This window comes from Episyrphus balteatus, chromosome 2 (assembly GCF_945859705.1).
Source record: "Episyrphus balteatus chromosome 2, idEpiBalt1.1, whole genome shotgun sequence".
Classification (NCBI taxonomy): Eukaryota; Metazoa; Arthropoda; class Insecta; order Diptera; family Syrphidae; genus Episyrphus; species Episyrphus balteatus.
In genome coordinates this window covers 22390443-22406719 of record NC_079135.1, presented here as the reverse complement: position 1 = coordinate 22406719, position 16277 = coordinate 22390443, and the positions used below count along the sequence as shown (strand labels likewise).

Here is a 16277-nt window from a genome sequence, read left to right as displayed (position 1 = left end):
TAAAGTATGTTTTTATTACATTGGATTTTCCTAATTCATGGAATTTATTCAAACTCTTTCTTTCATCATTGTTGCAGAAGAACACCTTCCATTTTCTACACGTACACAATACGTTTTCAGTCCGTAAATTTGACATATTGGTGTTTTTGTTTGCCATTCAGGGATATGGTCGATGTTTTCAGTTAGCACTGAATTCAACGGCTTTTGCCCTTAATTGTTGTGAGTGAATTGGAGTTTGGGGATTAGATGGGGCTGGACTTCCGTGACTTGTATATAACTCCCTCAGCTTTGTTTTGTTCCATCTCTGCTTTGATATCCTGCCAAAGCTGAAGGGCATCCTCTTTTTCGTGACATTGTAGGTGTTACAGATTTGCAAAAGTGCTCGGAGATGGCTTGTTTGATGTTAAAAAGGGCCAGAATCTGAAGCTAGATCGTCATCACTTCGAAAGCCATCACCAGTTTAAGCATTAACACACTTATTTTTTCCAAAGAAAGTCTTCGAATTCATTTTACAAAAAAAAAATAAAATTCCCACAAAAATCAATAATGTAAGTCGCCAACGCATAATAACCCATATATGGTGTTTTGGAAAAAACGCAAAAAAAAGACAAAAATTATTAAAAAAACAAAAAACAAACTTCATAAACATATAATAGTATAATAAATTCATACGAAACTTATTTTTAATTGGATGCAACTTACTTATTTACTATTCAAAAACACTTGAAAAGTTCACACTTTTATTCACTGATTTGCACTTTAGACATGCTCTTGAAACAATGAGTTTATTTCAGAATCACGACTCTCTTACTGATAATACAAACCGGTTAATTAAAGGAAAATAGACATAGTTTTATTAAAGTTTTTTCTTTTTGACATTTGGGGCAATATAACGGGAATACATCGATATGAAATTGATAAACCATATATGGGTTAGTATGCGGTAGAGGGTTAACTGATGGTTATCTAGATTTAGATTACAAGTGGGCTCTTTGTATGAGAACTGTATTCCGCATAGAAAATAAAAACAATGAAAGTTCGGAGAATGGTAAGCAAAAGTGACTCGGCCAAAGATTGAACAGTAAAAAAGGTACGCATACGCCACAGTGACCCATAACCAGCAGAAGAAAAAAGAAAAAAATAATTTCATCGTTGACTAGATTATGAAATCAGTTGACATTTCTGGAGAATTCACTGACCGTCATTTTAAAGCTCAAGTTGTTTCAAAAATTTAAGGGCTGAAGGTTGAAAAAAACGTTTTTGCTTGCCTCTTAGTACAGATTTTAGTGGTGTAGTGAAATATTTACATACAGTTTCGTAATAAGTGCGACATGCCCTACAAAACGTGATGGGTCTCCACCCGAGTATTTTTTGAGTGCTAGAAACAGAATGTTGGTGGAGTTTTTAGGCATTTTTCGCAAAGTTTTCTTAGCCAAAAATGTTTTATTTTTAATTTGCCTAATTAATAATATTTTGATCAGAAAAATGTTTTTTGATGCTTTTTATTTTTTTTTTTAATTTCGAATTATTTTTTTACTTTGACAGACTTCTACACATTCTATTTTGGTAGTGTTTTCGTAATCATTTTCGATGTCGAGCTGGAACCTGAAAAATTTTCATTTCGCTAAAATAGCGTGCTAGTTTAAGCTGAACCATCATAAACTCACCAACCGATTAACAACAGAGTTCCTTAATTTACTAGGTTGTCAACAAATCATGAAAAAAAAAAAAAATAGTTGACCGAGTCCAGGTAAGCAATATTTTATAAAAGAGAGCCTACTAAAAGTTCTAGACATGTGTTGTAAATGCACTTACGATGAAGATGTGAATTTGGATACGTTTTTCCCTGCAAATTTTCTGCAAAAAACTTTTTTTTTCTGTCACCCATAAAACTTTTTGGATTTATGAAAATAATGCATGTGTTTGCCGTTGCCATGGCTTTATCTGCACCCTACCGTTTCGTACACAAAATCTGCTAAGTAACTTCTAAAAATAAGTGTTGTCATTGGTGTATTAACGAAAGGAAGATTTCTAAACATTCTATACGCATCTTGTACCTAGTTAGAGAATTTGTCTTTAAATTAAAAAATGGATTCATTACTTTTCCATTGAGAAAAATCTTCGTAAACTTTAATTTAAATTATAATATTAAATTTATTTATTTACGATTTTTTCTTTTGTTTTTTTTTTTTTTTGTTGTAAATTACATAATTAAATTTTAAATGGTTAAATAAATCTTTTTTTTTTTGTTTAAAACATAGTAGATAATATAGTAATAAAAATAATTATCATAAAAAATAACATATCTCATAAAAATGTAATGCAATAATAATGATTCCATAACAATCTTAAAGAGGGAAAGGCTACAAAGTTCTCCAACATTTAAGAAAAAAAAATTATAAAAAAAAAACAAAAACAAAAATATTTTAGGATGAACCCTTTAAAACACAATCGACAGAAATCCAATAAAGTTCCATTCATCAGTGCAATTTTTTTCTTGTTTTTAATTAAAACTCGTCTCTATTTTTCAACCAAGAATTCATTGTTTTATGATTTAAAAAAAACTATCATTATTAAATACCGAGAGACACAATTATTAAATGTAATAGCGTGTGTTAGGTGTAGCTGGTTGTGTATCCAGTTGACTGCATATTTTAATGGGAAATAACCTAAAAAAAATATATTATATATTTCCGAATAAATATGTATATCTCTCGTTTGGCAGATTTTGTTGAAATAAAATTAATTAATTTTGTTTGTTTTTTTGTTGCAAAATACATAAGTTTAACATTTTATTATTTTTAGTTGATTGTTGTTAATTTTGTTGTTGTTATTCTGCTACCGATGATGATGCCTTATATAATAATGTGTAGCTTTTTTTTTATTTATGTGTAGTTGGTAATTTGTTTTTTGTTTTTTTTTTTCTTCTTTTTATTTTAAATTTAAATAATTAAAAAATGAATTTATATATGTTGAGATATAATTTAATTTATTCGGTGATCGTTCTTGTTGTTTCCTGGACAAGATATTGAACAGAGCCGGGAACAGTTGAGGTGGTGACGAATGTACGATGCTTGGCACGGATCATGTTCAAGTTGCTTTCGGCGCAATCAGCACGATCTTCGGCAGCTTCAAGTTCACGTTGGAAACGGCGGACACGGGTGACAGTTTGTTGAGACATACCCTCCTAAAAATTAAAACAAACAGTTATAAATGTCCTTAAAAAATATTATTTTTCGTAAAAAGCTTAAAAAAGCTTTGGTTAGTGAAAGTAAAAAAGACCTTTTTTTCAATTCAAATGATAGGATGAAAACAATTTTTTGGAAAAATAAACAATTTAATTTCGAAAGCTTATATAACTTAAGGAGCTTTTTCGTCGAGGATTTTTTAAATTTCTTTTTAAACCTTCACAATGGAGTTTGTTGATTAAAAACAAGTGAAGCTTAAGAAAAGCTTTCATAAGAGCTGTTGAGTGATAAGAATAATAAATGCTTAAGAGAGCTTTCATACGAAAATAGATCCTTAGATGAAAATTCGGACTAGAAAAAGCTTTTTTAAGTAAAAAAAAACATTGAAATTTTTTGTGGTTATATTATTAAACAGAAAAAAAAGCTTTGGACTATCATTAATTGCTGAAAAACTCTATAAAAGCTCTCTAAAGCTTGGAAGCTTTTGATTTAAAAGGAGTTAAATAATCTCCAGTGCACGTTTTAGGGTTGTACTTGTACTGACTGAGCTGGAAAACTTCAATAAAGCACTTATTTTAGCAAAAGCTTATTCAAAAGCTCAAATGAACTTTTATGAACTAGGGTTGTTCTCCGTAAATTTTGAAACACCTTTTGCAAAGGTTCTTGAAAACATGAAAAGCTCTAAAAAAAGCTCTATGCAAATCATTTGCGTCGGTAAAACATGATGTGTAATTTTCTCAACCGACTTAAAACAGATAACTAACGTAGTTTCTTTAATGAAAGTGGCAAAAGTAGAAGCTTTTCAAACTTAACAGAAAGCTTTTATCATATACTTTGTTCTAGATGTTCTGGATTCACTTAGATCTAAAGATTCTAAAAGCTCAAGTAAGCTTTCATACACAAATGCAGTTTTCTTTAAACTAACCTGTTCGTTCAATTGACGCTTGAACATGCTGATCTTAGCGGTAGATTTATCCAAAGCTTCTTGCAACAAAATAATGTTCTTTTGGTCTTCTTCGCATTGAATCATAACTTCCTTAACAGTGCGTTCCTTCTTCCTGAGGATCTTGATTGTTTCGGCGTGCCTCCTCTTTTCTTCTTCCAATTCCAATTCCAAGTCACGAATGCGAGCTTCCAATTTGCTGATGATACGTTTGCTTCCAGCGACAGCGTTCAGTTCGACTTCTTCAAGACGGATGGACAAATTCTATAAAAAAGTTCAATAAGAAACCTTCTTGGATAGAATAAATATTTAAAAAAATTACCTTGACTTCAACTTCCAAAGACTTCTTGATGGTTTCGATCTTAACAATGCGCTCTTGTTCAATGTGCAATTCTTCCATGACATGCTTCAATTCAACCTGAAATTAAAAACAAAAAACTCTGTACTTCTCGAAAAATTTCTTCAGACAAAATCTACTTACTTGAACCTTCTGGTAACGTTCATCACTAACGCGCAATTCCTTGGTAACCTCCTCATAATCTGAAGCAACAACTGACAATTCTTGTTCGAGTCTCGACTTAATTGAAGCCAAATTAATGTTAACCGATGACAATTCGGTAATGCGGGTTTGAGCTTCTTCGTATTGTAATTCAACATTACGCTTGGCACGTTGGGCACTTTCCAATCCACCGCGCATCTCTTCCAATTCACCGCTCAAAGTTTGAATGCGGCGTTGAGCGACAGTGTATTGGTCCAAAGTTTGTTGCAATTGCCTTTGGATTTCATCGTAGTGAGCTTGGATTTCAGTCAATTGCAATGATTGCTTCTTGATGACCTTTTGCAAATCAATGTTGGTCTTGTTGGAGACATCCAAGGACATTTCCAATTCGGTAATTTGAATTTGCAACTTCTTCTTGATGCGCTGGACTTCGGTCTTGAGGCGGGTTTCGGCCTCAACGACACGTGCGCTCAATTGTTCAATTTCGATGGAAGTTTGTTTGCTATGTACAAAAAGTGAAAAGTTAGGTTAGAAATGGATTGATTTTTTTTTGGAATCGGAAAATAAAATTTGGATTTACATTACTCTGTTTGAGCGGCGGACTGGAATTCAACTTTGAGTTTAAGCCCATTTTAATAGATTACAGACCTAACTTAAGACTTAAGTTTGTAAATTTTTAAACTTGTAAATTGTGTTGTGAGTTTGGTGTATGAGAAATGGTGAGACATCTTCCATTTTCCTTTCTTCAATAATTTTTACAGAAATAATAAATGTTCGTTCTTGTTGATTCTCATCGTTTGATACCCCAAATGCTTAAACACTAAAAATGAGTTTAAATTTTATCTGTTTCTACAAGTGAATCTGAAAATTCATTGCCAAGGTCAAGGATATGGAAATTCTAGAAAACCTAATTAAAAAAACCAGTCCCTTCATTTCAAAATGTCTGACACTTTGAATGAAGAAAATAAAATTCTTCTAAGAGTGACATTGGTGGCATGCCTCATTAATAACATTACATAAATATTTATCACTTATTTTGACAGTATTTCTTTTTTCTTAAAAATATAAAAGAAATTTAATCAACTAATTAGAATTTCTTTTTTTATTTAGAAACGATTTGCAATTAATTTTTATTTATCTTCTCTGATTCAGTAATTTAAGAATTTCGATATTTGGGCCAATTGTATGCTAATTTTAAACATTCTTACTAAAAATGCATTTAGCATTTTTATTTTATTTGTTGTTGGTGTACATTTTAGAAGCAAAATGCCATTTGACATAATATACTCAATAGCCAGGTATACGATTTTAAATAAAAATAAACTTAAACTAAGTAAATTTAAATTTAAAACTTTTAGCCTTTAGTATATACCTACAATTAAAAATAAAACAATTGAAAAAGAAAACAATACATTTTCATTGTATGTAAAGTATATAAAGTGCAAAATGTTTTGTGTGAAATTCTTTTGTTTTATCAGAGCAAGAAGAAACTAAATTCAATTAGATTTTTTTTGAAGTTGTTTTATTTTATTTGTTTTCAAATGTTTTCAAGATGCAAACTTTTGAAGTTTTGCCAAGAAAAATCGTTGAGTGAATTTTGTTGTATTATTGCTGGTTTTCACCTGTTTTTTGGTATTTTGAGTTTGTGAAGGAATTGAATGAGATGGAGCATATTTTCTTACTTTAACTTTTAATTTTTTCCAGCTTAGGATAAGCATTCACGATCATTGACACTCTCCTAGTGACCGAATCACGAGAGTTGGAGTGAAATGCCATGTTAGTTATATCCTTGATTTCTTTTCCTAACTTGATGTTCGAAATCATTTCAATGATCTCATTTATGTGGTTCGTAAGTATGTATATTAGAAATAAACTACATATACTAATTGCTGACATTAGCTTCCAAAAAGTAAAAAGGTCAACTTTTTTCGACTAAGGAATAATTTTATCTTACTTATCTACATATATCTACATAGAGGGAAGTCAGAATGTTTTTCTGAAGATTTTCTGGAAATCATTACAAATGGATTAAAGATTGTAAATTATTTTTGGCGATTTTACAATTAGTTCAATTCATCTGTAGAGTAAAAAGGTAAGTTAAGTTTTCGACTTTAAGAGCATTTTTTAAATTATATTTAAGGAAAGTAATTCATCTAATAGTAAGTTTTTAAAGTTGAATCGTGCAGAGGGCGCTTTATTAGGTACTTGTTTTGTTACAATTGAAATGTTCATGGCAAATTCTTTCACTGTGTTAATGTAATCAATCAACGTTATTTTGATCTCATAAGAATAACTATTTTATGCTTTAAGATTTTGCTAAAATTAAAATTTTTTTTTTCAAAATGGACTGGAAAATATTATCAAAAATTTATGAAAAAAGTTTGATTTTATAATATAGAAATATTAAATTTTGAACATCTGATTTTCAAAAGAAATCTACGTTTAGATTTTTTTTTAGAAAAAAGTTTTTGAATTTTAAAAAGATTTATTTTCTAAAATAAATTTTGCAAAGTTTGCACTTAAAAATGGTTTTGTTTTTATAAATCAGGTTTTCAAAATTCAATGAACGATGCGATGCTTTTCAGATAGCATTAAAAAATATTTTGATTTTTTACAAATCGTTTCAAATTTAGCTTTAAAAATTTTTTAATAGATCATTTTAAAAGCTAACACTATACCTTTTAAAATTTGTCATGGTTTACAAAACGTTTTTTTTTTTTTTAATCAAAATAAAAAATGATTAAGCACTTCAAATAATTAAGAAGCCTGTGATCGAATATTATAAGATATTGGAGGGGCAGTCATTTTGATTTTTTTTTTTTTTTTTTCAAAACAGTAACATTGCTAGCTGGTGAAAAAAAGTAGCTCTAATATTATACCTACAGTGGAAGCTATCTTAAACCCCATTGATGACATAATTTCTTTCATGATAAAACATCCGAATTTTATTAAGAATTGCAACTCATGTGGTAAAGCAAAATACACTTAGACAGAAGAGTAAGGATGTTATAGTCGTTGGTATAATTTTTCAATAAGAAATTAACAAGGGGGAACATTATCATCGATATGTTATTTTCATTATAAATAAATACAAGTATCAACAACTGTTTTTTATTCTAGATAAGTCTATCTGAAAATCAACAACATTACATTGCAACAAAATTATTTTGTTTAATAAGTACATGTACCTTTAAGTGAAAACTAATAGAAAGGTGTTAATGGTCTCAGAACATAAGAAGCAATTAATTTGTACAGAATCTATTTTTGATTGGATAACGTATGCACAAGTTCCTATCTATGTTTATGTTCTTACCTAAGCGCCCTAATAAAATTTTACAACTTGTTGTTTTATTTTATTTTATTTTTTTGTGTATAGGTAAATTTTAAATGATGTATTCTAAAAATAGAAAACTTGACGTGTTGCATGCTTCATTTGCTAGCAGTTGCAATTTATTTTACAAGAAAAATGAACGTGATACAAAAAATAAATGATGCTCTGCTATAAAAGAATTAAGCTGTCCAAATGAATTATGTCTTTTTTTTTAAATTAAAATGATTTATTCTCAAAAATATGGTTAAAGCATGAATTTTAGTTTAATATGGCACTATTCTCTCAAAAAGAAATAAGGGCAATCACACTGGTCAACAAAGGCTGTAAGAACTCTTGTTTAATAATAAATTGGTCCTTATTTATGTTTGTGTCACAGATCCCAAATTAAAAAGTTTCTTGGGTTGTTATTTCAAGATTTTTAGTGATCGAAGAACTAAATATCAATTAATAGTTCCTCTTAACGGTTTTCTAAAGTAAGGAAAAAACCGATAATTTTTTCGTTTACATCGAAAAGTTAATGTAAAATCATTCTGAAGCTAAAAACGAAATTAGTCGAACGAGATGTCCAAATGCTCCTCGAAATACAAGATTTTATGAATTTTAAAAATCCAGAATCACTTGTTTTTGAAAAGAAAATCAATATCATCCTCAAAGTAAATAACAAGGGTTGGGGTTATAGTTCTGTAGTCCAAAATTCTGTATTTCTAAGTTGTTTATTCCAAAATTCTATTAATCATAAAAAAATTGTTTTGATTACGGAAAAAAATTTCTGAATTTGCAGAACTGTGAAGAGTTTTCAAAGAATTGTGGATTAATAGAATTTTTCATAACAGAATTTCAGATTAACAGAATTTCGATATTCATAATAACGTACCTTTCAAAAAATATAGGCAAGGAAAAAAACTACAATTTCAATTCAAAGGAATTAAAATCATGATAACGTACAAATTTTGACGAAAAAAGCATACAAATCATTCAATTAGGTGATGAGTTGAGGTCACATTTTTCAAAGTTTTAACATTCATTCACTGTTCAAAATTCACAAAATTTTCTTATATTCATACCTTTGTATAGGAACATTTCGAAATTCTGAAGAGCAGAGAAAAATAAATTTCATAAAGAAAAAAAGTTTTCTCCACAGAATTTAGACTCATTCACACTTGAATAGAAATTTTGATCAGCTTTGAAATTTTTGGCTAACAGAAGTACCTACTAAATTTTAGTGGGGCTACTAATCTGAAAGTGACTAGTATTCAAAATTTTACCTCAAAAGTTTTTCAATTCGAATTTTGGCTTCGTTGGAGATTTCGTCAATTCATAACTCATAATATAACAACATTCAGTTTTCAAAAACTCTGTTTTATTAAGTTTTGTACAAAAGTTGTATGTTATTAAAAGGCGCATTTCAGGTTGTTGAAATATCAGAAATGAAAATCAAATTGTAGATAGACAACATTTTGTTAAGAATTTGTAATTGTAAATACAGGAAAGTACCAAATGTTCTAACACTTAGACGTTGGTTTAATTTTTTCGAAAAATATTGTTGCATCTATAAGATAATCAAGGTTATTACTTCTTCTATGAATTCTTGTTTAAACTATTTGATTTTTCCATTTATGTGAGAGAATCAAACATCGCTATCAAAATATTTATGGTTTTTAAAAACATCTAAAATACGTCAAAGAAAATTTTTGCTCCCTAACCAATTGTGACATAACACTTATGTATTTTTGTTAATACAAGATGTTATAAACATTTCCTCCCATTTTTTCTTTGAAACAAAATTAAAAATTCATTTCGCATTTTTTTTTTATTTTTTTCAAAAATGTTTACTCAAATAAATTCCATCTGCTTCCAATTTATCTATAAACTACTACTGGACATTCTAACATAAGTCATTAGGTAATTTGCCAAATTTTGAAATTGATTGACAGCACCTCGAGTCGTTTTTTTTCTGTCCCGTTTAACATGCATATGCATGAAAAACAAAAAAGAAAAGACCCCAAAAAATCAATCGTCATCAGCACAATTCTTTCGAAATTCGATATCAGAGAACAACAAATTAAAAACATCTATCTTCGGGCTATTCTTGAAAATAAAAAAACTTCTTGCAAGAAAGATACTTGAACTAGTATGTGCCCACGCATCTAGGCCAATTGAGCTTAATATCTTTGTGTTGTTCTTTTGTTTGAATTGTTGTTGGAAATTCCTTTTGTCTTTTGTTTTGCCAATTGGACTTCAATTCATCATCATCTGGCGGCTATCTGCTTTTTTGATGCATTAATCTTCTCAAGTGAAGAAAAGAACCGAAAAAAAAAACTAAAAATAAACTCGCAGTAGTATTTTTTAAAAGATTTCGTAACTCTTTTTTTTCACAAATTTTTTTATTTTTCATCTCGAGAATCACTTTTGGTATAAGATTTATTTTTTTTGTTTAACAAAAAATTTATCAATTATAATCCTTGAGATTATAAAAGTAAAAAAAAAACTTGTATTGTATGTTTTTTTTATGGAAGATGAGAATTCCCTACCTAAATCAAAAAACTTCCACCATCAATCACCCCCCTTTTAAAAATACAATCTATAATTCTTCAAACGCGGATGCTTAATCATAACCCTGCGACATATAAAACACTTATGATTTGGCTCACACCTTGAATCCGAATACATTTCGACAGTCTTCTGATTCAATGTCGACAATTGTCGCTTCATATTGCACAGCGACGATGACACTTTATAATCCAAATTGTCAATCATCCGATCGTCCGTGAACTCAATATGAGTCGCATGGAGAAGACGATTTTGACTCTGAGCACGAGATGAACTTGTTATGGCCTGGGCCATAAAATCCTCCTCTTGCCGTTTGGCAACTTTCATATTCTTTTCGGAATCGGCTAACAAAGCAGCCGTAATAGCGCTAGCCGATTTACCCCGGATGGCACGTTTTAAATCGGCCGAAATTTCGACATCGCGTATATCCTCCATCGTACGCAACCTTTGCAACAAGCGACTAGTATCGCGTCGTATTATATCCTCAAGTTCGGCCTGACGTTCTAATCGGCGACGTTTCGAACGTTCAATAATACTATCCTCGACAATATGCTTGGTAACACGCGATGCGTCCGCTAGCTTTTTTACACTGAATGGTGTTCGGATCGAGTAGCGAGACTGTAGGAGTACTTGATTGGCCCGTTCGGCAGCTGCACGCGATAAACGGAGAACCTCTGAGGAGGTATAACGGTGTACTGAATTGCTGGGACGGTACTTCTTCAAGCCACGTTCATTTGACCACGGTAAATGCGGCAAGTCTAGCTGTCTACCCCCCGTTTGCTTGGCATCTAAATAATCTATCATTGGTTGATAGTAGTTCATGCTATAGCCATAATTATCCTCATAGGTGCCCATAAGCATATGGCGCACTCTATTTGGCCTGCTCACTTGCATAAGTGCCATTGAAACAACGGTATTTTTTTCTTTCTTTTTTTCTAACGGTTTATAGGTATAATAGTGTGGTGGACAGTGGTGGATAAAAATAAAAGTTTTTTTCTTTTTTTCCTTTTGATGATGAATTTATGTGTGTGTGTGTTTTGTGAGAGTGAATTGATTGTTGTTGCTCGTTTTTACAAGTGGTTTTTTGGTTTTTTTGAATTTTTTTTTGAAAAAGTCTTGTCCTAACTAAGAATTTGCGCTTCTTGGTTGTCGATCAAAGACTTTTTGTTGCTCAGGGCGTGCAGCAAGTAACAATACTTTTTTCTGATGCTTTTTTTTGTTGAGATGTTGTCAAGAAATCTAAATAAAGAAGAGGAAAAATCAGTTCAATATTGGTGTTGCGTTGTCTTTTGTGATCGACACGACGATGGGAAACATACCTTCTGGGTTATCAGGAGTATTTATAACCTCAGGTAGATTGTGAGGTTGTTTCCGATATTTCGTAAAAAAATTGATTTTTTTTGCTAAAATTATTGATAGATTATCAGTTTTTTGATGATGAAATAAGGTTTTTGACTCACTTTAGAATTTGAAACTCTTAAAAACGCTTTAGAAATTTTTTTGATAAGAAATTCGTTTCTTTGCACTTTTTTTATCGTGTGCAGTAGTATCAGCAATTTAGTTCGAACTGATTTAATTGGGTCACTTCGATATAGAAATGACCGAAAAAACTGTATTATTTTGAATTCGATCAACAACAAATTGCTTCCGTGAAGAAAATTTGTCGATAGTAGTTTTCAGTTCTTCTTAAAATCTATTGAAAGAAGGTAACAAATGATAGAAAAATCAATAAGAGTAAATGAGATGATTGGAGACAGTTTTGTTGTTATTAATGACCTTCAAATGTCATTTAAAAAAAAAACAAACAAACAAAAAAATCCTTAACAAAAACAATTTTTAACTAGATCATTGTCAGTCTGGGGGTATTTTTTTTTTTGTTGAAGAATGTCGTGCATAATTAGACAAGAAACAATGAAAAAGATTTTTGCTTCTTTCGTTGTTTTTCTGTGAAAAATAAGAAAATACATTATTCAGTTTTTTTGACGGATCTTTTCAGCAGGTAGATTTAGATATTGTTCCACATTGGTTTTGTAGTCCTTCTAAGACATCACATCCGATCGATGTTCGAATGTTGAATGAATCAGAGGTGTTTTGTTAGTTCTATCGAATACCCCACTATAGTTTTAGAAAATGTTAAAACAAAATTAAAATCAGACTAATGACATCGAATCTATTTTATTTTTTCAAGAAACTATTTTAAGATCAATGGTTAATTGCAGTATTCTGTTTTTTTTTTTTTTTTTTTCTGGCGGATATGAGATCTATGCAGGAAACTTATTTGGCGATTGATTACTTTTTTTTTTATTGTATTACACAATTTTTGTATTTGTTCCCTTGTTCTCTAAATTTTAACATACAAAAGTAAAGGTAGAAAATAGAATTATTTAACACTTTCATTTTCTTCAATTTTTTTTTTTCATTAAAAAAGAATTGCTAGAACAGATTTGAAAAAAAAGAGAAAGGAAACAGTAATAGAACCATAATTCTCCAAACATACTCAACAGGAATGACTTAATAAACCTTTCCAAAATTATTTCTAATCCATAACAAACATAAAATAAAGAACATTGAAATTGAACCTTATATTTTTTCATTGTGCTTTATTGATTGTCACATAGAACGAAAAGAAAATTGGAAACAGTAGGATTCGAACGGTCAAAATGACTGTTCGCTTTTATATGGTTCTTTCATAAATCGTGATTTAAGTAAACTATTTTTAATCTGATCTCTATAGTCGTGTTTGGGAAATTCTAGTCATGATACTTTCCAAACACGATTGAAATACAAATAGGGTCAAACTTTCAAAGAAAATTTTTTTGAACCTTTATTCTTGGTATCATTTTCTCACTTTCTTAAACCTATTTTAGCGAAATTTTAAAATTGATTATTTGGTAAGACCGGCATATCATTTTTTAATTTGGAATTTTCTATTACTTTTTTTTTAGAACACATCAACTTTTTTTTGCATTAAATTCCAAGAATTCTCTGCCAAAATGTCATATTTTCTTTTCTAAAACCATTAAAGAGAACGTTTTCGTAATTTTGATTTTTTTTTGTTAAGGGCTCATATATAATTTTTCAATCATAAAAAAAGATAAACATGTACATTATGTACACTGTTAAAATTGGATAGTTTCACTCATAGACATATACATACATATCCAGTTGAAGGTTAAAAAAAACCTTAACGCAAGAAGTAAAGTGCATTTTTATAAAGCCTACTAAATGTATTTGAAAAGTACACAAGGGTTGTAAAAAATAATTTTCTTGTTAATGTATTTTCTTTCCATTATACATAAAAGAAAATTTATAGCAAATCCATTGCAAAAAAATGTGTTGCAACCAAAAATATTTTGCCTTAAAAAATATGTGCATCAAAAAAAAATACAAAAAAATTGTTTACAAGCAAAAATATTTTGCATTAAAAATAAAATGTTAGGTAATGAAAATGAAAAAAAAAAAATTGCATTGAAAATAAATTTTTTATTAAAACAAAAAAATATTTTGCACAAAAAAAAAATTTCTGCAATTGTAAGCATTAAATATTTTTTTTTAATATTCGTCGAATTACTTTAAATTTTCACTATTTGGCCTTACATTATCTTCAATATAGTTGAAATAGTTAATGTAAAGTAAATAGTCAACATTGTAAGAAATTCGAAGAATATTAACAAAGCCTAATGCATTGAATTTTTATTATTTTTTTCAGTCGCAATAACAATTTATTTTTAATGCAAAATATTTTTATTTGAAACATTTTTTTTTTTTTTTTTGATGGAAATTTCAAAATAAAAGTCCTGATGCGAATTCTACTTCACAGCGAACAAAAATGTATTGAGTGTAAAACGATTTTTTGAACACATGTCTATCTCTTTCTTCTAGTTTGTGGGTGGAGATATTAAGCCGATATTTTTAGTTCGAAATAATATTTTTAAGGCTTTCAAATAATTGACATAACAATAAAAGAAGAACAATTTGTATGGGGCGAAAATGTAATCCGATCATTGTGATCATGAAATTTCCCAAAGACATTATTTGATTTACATATTAAAAAAAAAGAATACAAATGTTACCTTCATTTATAAATTAAAATTATTTGAAGGAGAACAGACAAAAGGAAGTCGAAGGTTGATAAAAACCTGAACCCAAGAAGTAAAGCGCATTTTTATATACCTTTTACTTTTATTTTAATTTGAAAAGATACAAAATTTTAACATCTATTTCATCTTGAAAATGTTTAAAGCATTGTTAATAGAACCCTCACAGAGAAAAATATGACCCGCTAAAAACTAACAGATTGCCATATTGTTTCACCTTCCATACATTTCATAAGGAAATCTTATTAAAATCAACGATTAATAAGGTTTTTTTAAGGAGATTTCTTATTATTTTTATAGAGAAAATCTTATTAAAATTTGACTGAAAAGTTGTTTTTTTTTGCAACTTAGCACTAGAACAAAAATCGCGATCAATATTTTCATGGCAGGTTGGTCCAGGTGGTAAGGTGGGCGACTAATGATTTGAAGTCTCCAGTTCGATTCCCAGCCTGGTCATCGTTTTTTTTATTTTTTTGCAGATTTTAAAACAATAAGGAAAACCCGATTGTTTTAATAAGGTTTCCTTCTTGGATGAAAACCATAGAGAAATCTTATTGTTTTTGTTCTATTTTATGTGGTCTATTTTTCTCTGTGCTTCAAACTTTTTATTTATATATTTAAAACATATCAATTGAGTTTTGCTTTTGTGCTTACTATTTCTGAAATCTTGAAAAATAAAATGCACGACTGGTCGCACGAACTTGCTCTTAGAGTTAAAGTTGCTTAAATTTTTAAGACTTTTTATATAGAAATTTGGAAAATGTAGGTACCTACTATATATGTAGGTAAAAAAAAAAAAAAATTAAATTAGTTTTTTAAGAAAATAAAATAAAATCTGAAATCAAATTGCCCTCCAAAACAAGTATGCAATTTTGATTGATATATTAACATGCATTTTTAGAAAAAAAATTTTCAAAATCGTTAGAGCCGTTTTTTAAAAATCTAATTTTTTATAAATAATTTTTTGGAAAAAAAGTTTTAAAATAATATTGGTATGCCATTTTGTAAAAATCACTAATCAACATCTAAAAAAAAAAATTTCAAAAAAATTCAATGTCCCGTTTTCGAAAATTTGATTTTTGAAAAAATAATTTTCAACATTTTTTTAAAAATCCAAAAATTATTTTTTTTGAAATTTTGTTTTTGGTTTATATTTAAATTATATAAATGCTTCTTCACAAAAAGTTTCGTTGAAATCGAATAAGCTCTTTCAGAGATAATCGGATTTGAAAAAAACGGTTCTATGGCAGGTACCGTTAATAATGATTTTCAAAAAAAAAAATTTTTTATTGAAAGATAGACCTTGTCTTAAAACTAACATTTGAATTTTTTAAACAAAATCGTTGGAGCCGTTTTTGAGAAATTTCAATTTTACTAAAATCGGTATATGAAAAGTACCGTTAGTTTTGGTCCAAAAAAATTAATTCCAAAAACCCCTCTGGAGAGGCGCCAAATAATGCTACATACCAAGTTTGACATCAATCGGTTCATCCGTTTAAGCTGTAGCTTCGTTTACAGACAGACAGACTGACAGACTGACAGACTGACAGACGGACAGACAGACGGACTTCCGGGACCCACTTTTTTGGCATTCTCTACCATCGTAATGTCATGGAAAAAAGCTATCTCAACTTTTTTTTTTTGTACGAATGCATAACTTGATATACAT

The 16277-nt window shown here is 29.4% G+C and overlaps 1 protein-coding gene across 2 annotated transcripts in view; it reads right to left on the bottom strand.

The window, feature by feature from the left end:
* Window positions 1-2521: 2521 nt before the first annotated feature.
* Window positions 2522-16277, bottom strand: part of LOC129908528 (paramyosin, long form) — a 33127-nt gene continuing 19371 nt past the window's right edge. The window contains exons 1-7 of one of the 2 annotated variants that reach the window (XM_055985100.1): window positions 11972-12108; window positions 11831-11914; window positions 10615-11750; window positions 4613-5132; window positions 4454-4549; window positions 4114-4395; window positions 2522-3187 (exon numbers count right to left, since the gene is read on the bottom strand). In XM_055985100.1, the coding sequence (XP_055841075.1) occupies window positions 2990-3187; window positions 4114-4395; window positions 4454-4549; window positions 4613-5132; window positions 10615-11414 (1896 nt within the window). In that variant the 5' untranslated portion in view covers window positions 11415-11750; window positions 11831-11914; window positions 11972-12108 and the 3' untranslated portion in view covers window positions 2522-2989. Of the gene's footprint in view, window positions 3188-4113; window positions 4396-4453; window positions 4550-4612; window positions 5133-10614; window positions 11751-11830; window positions 11915-11971; window positions 12109-16277 lie in introns of those variants that run through there. The other variant, XM_055985099.1, reaches the window with a different exon arrangement.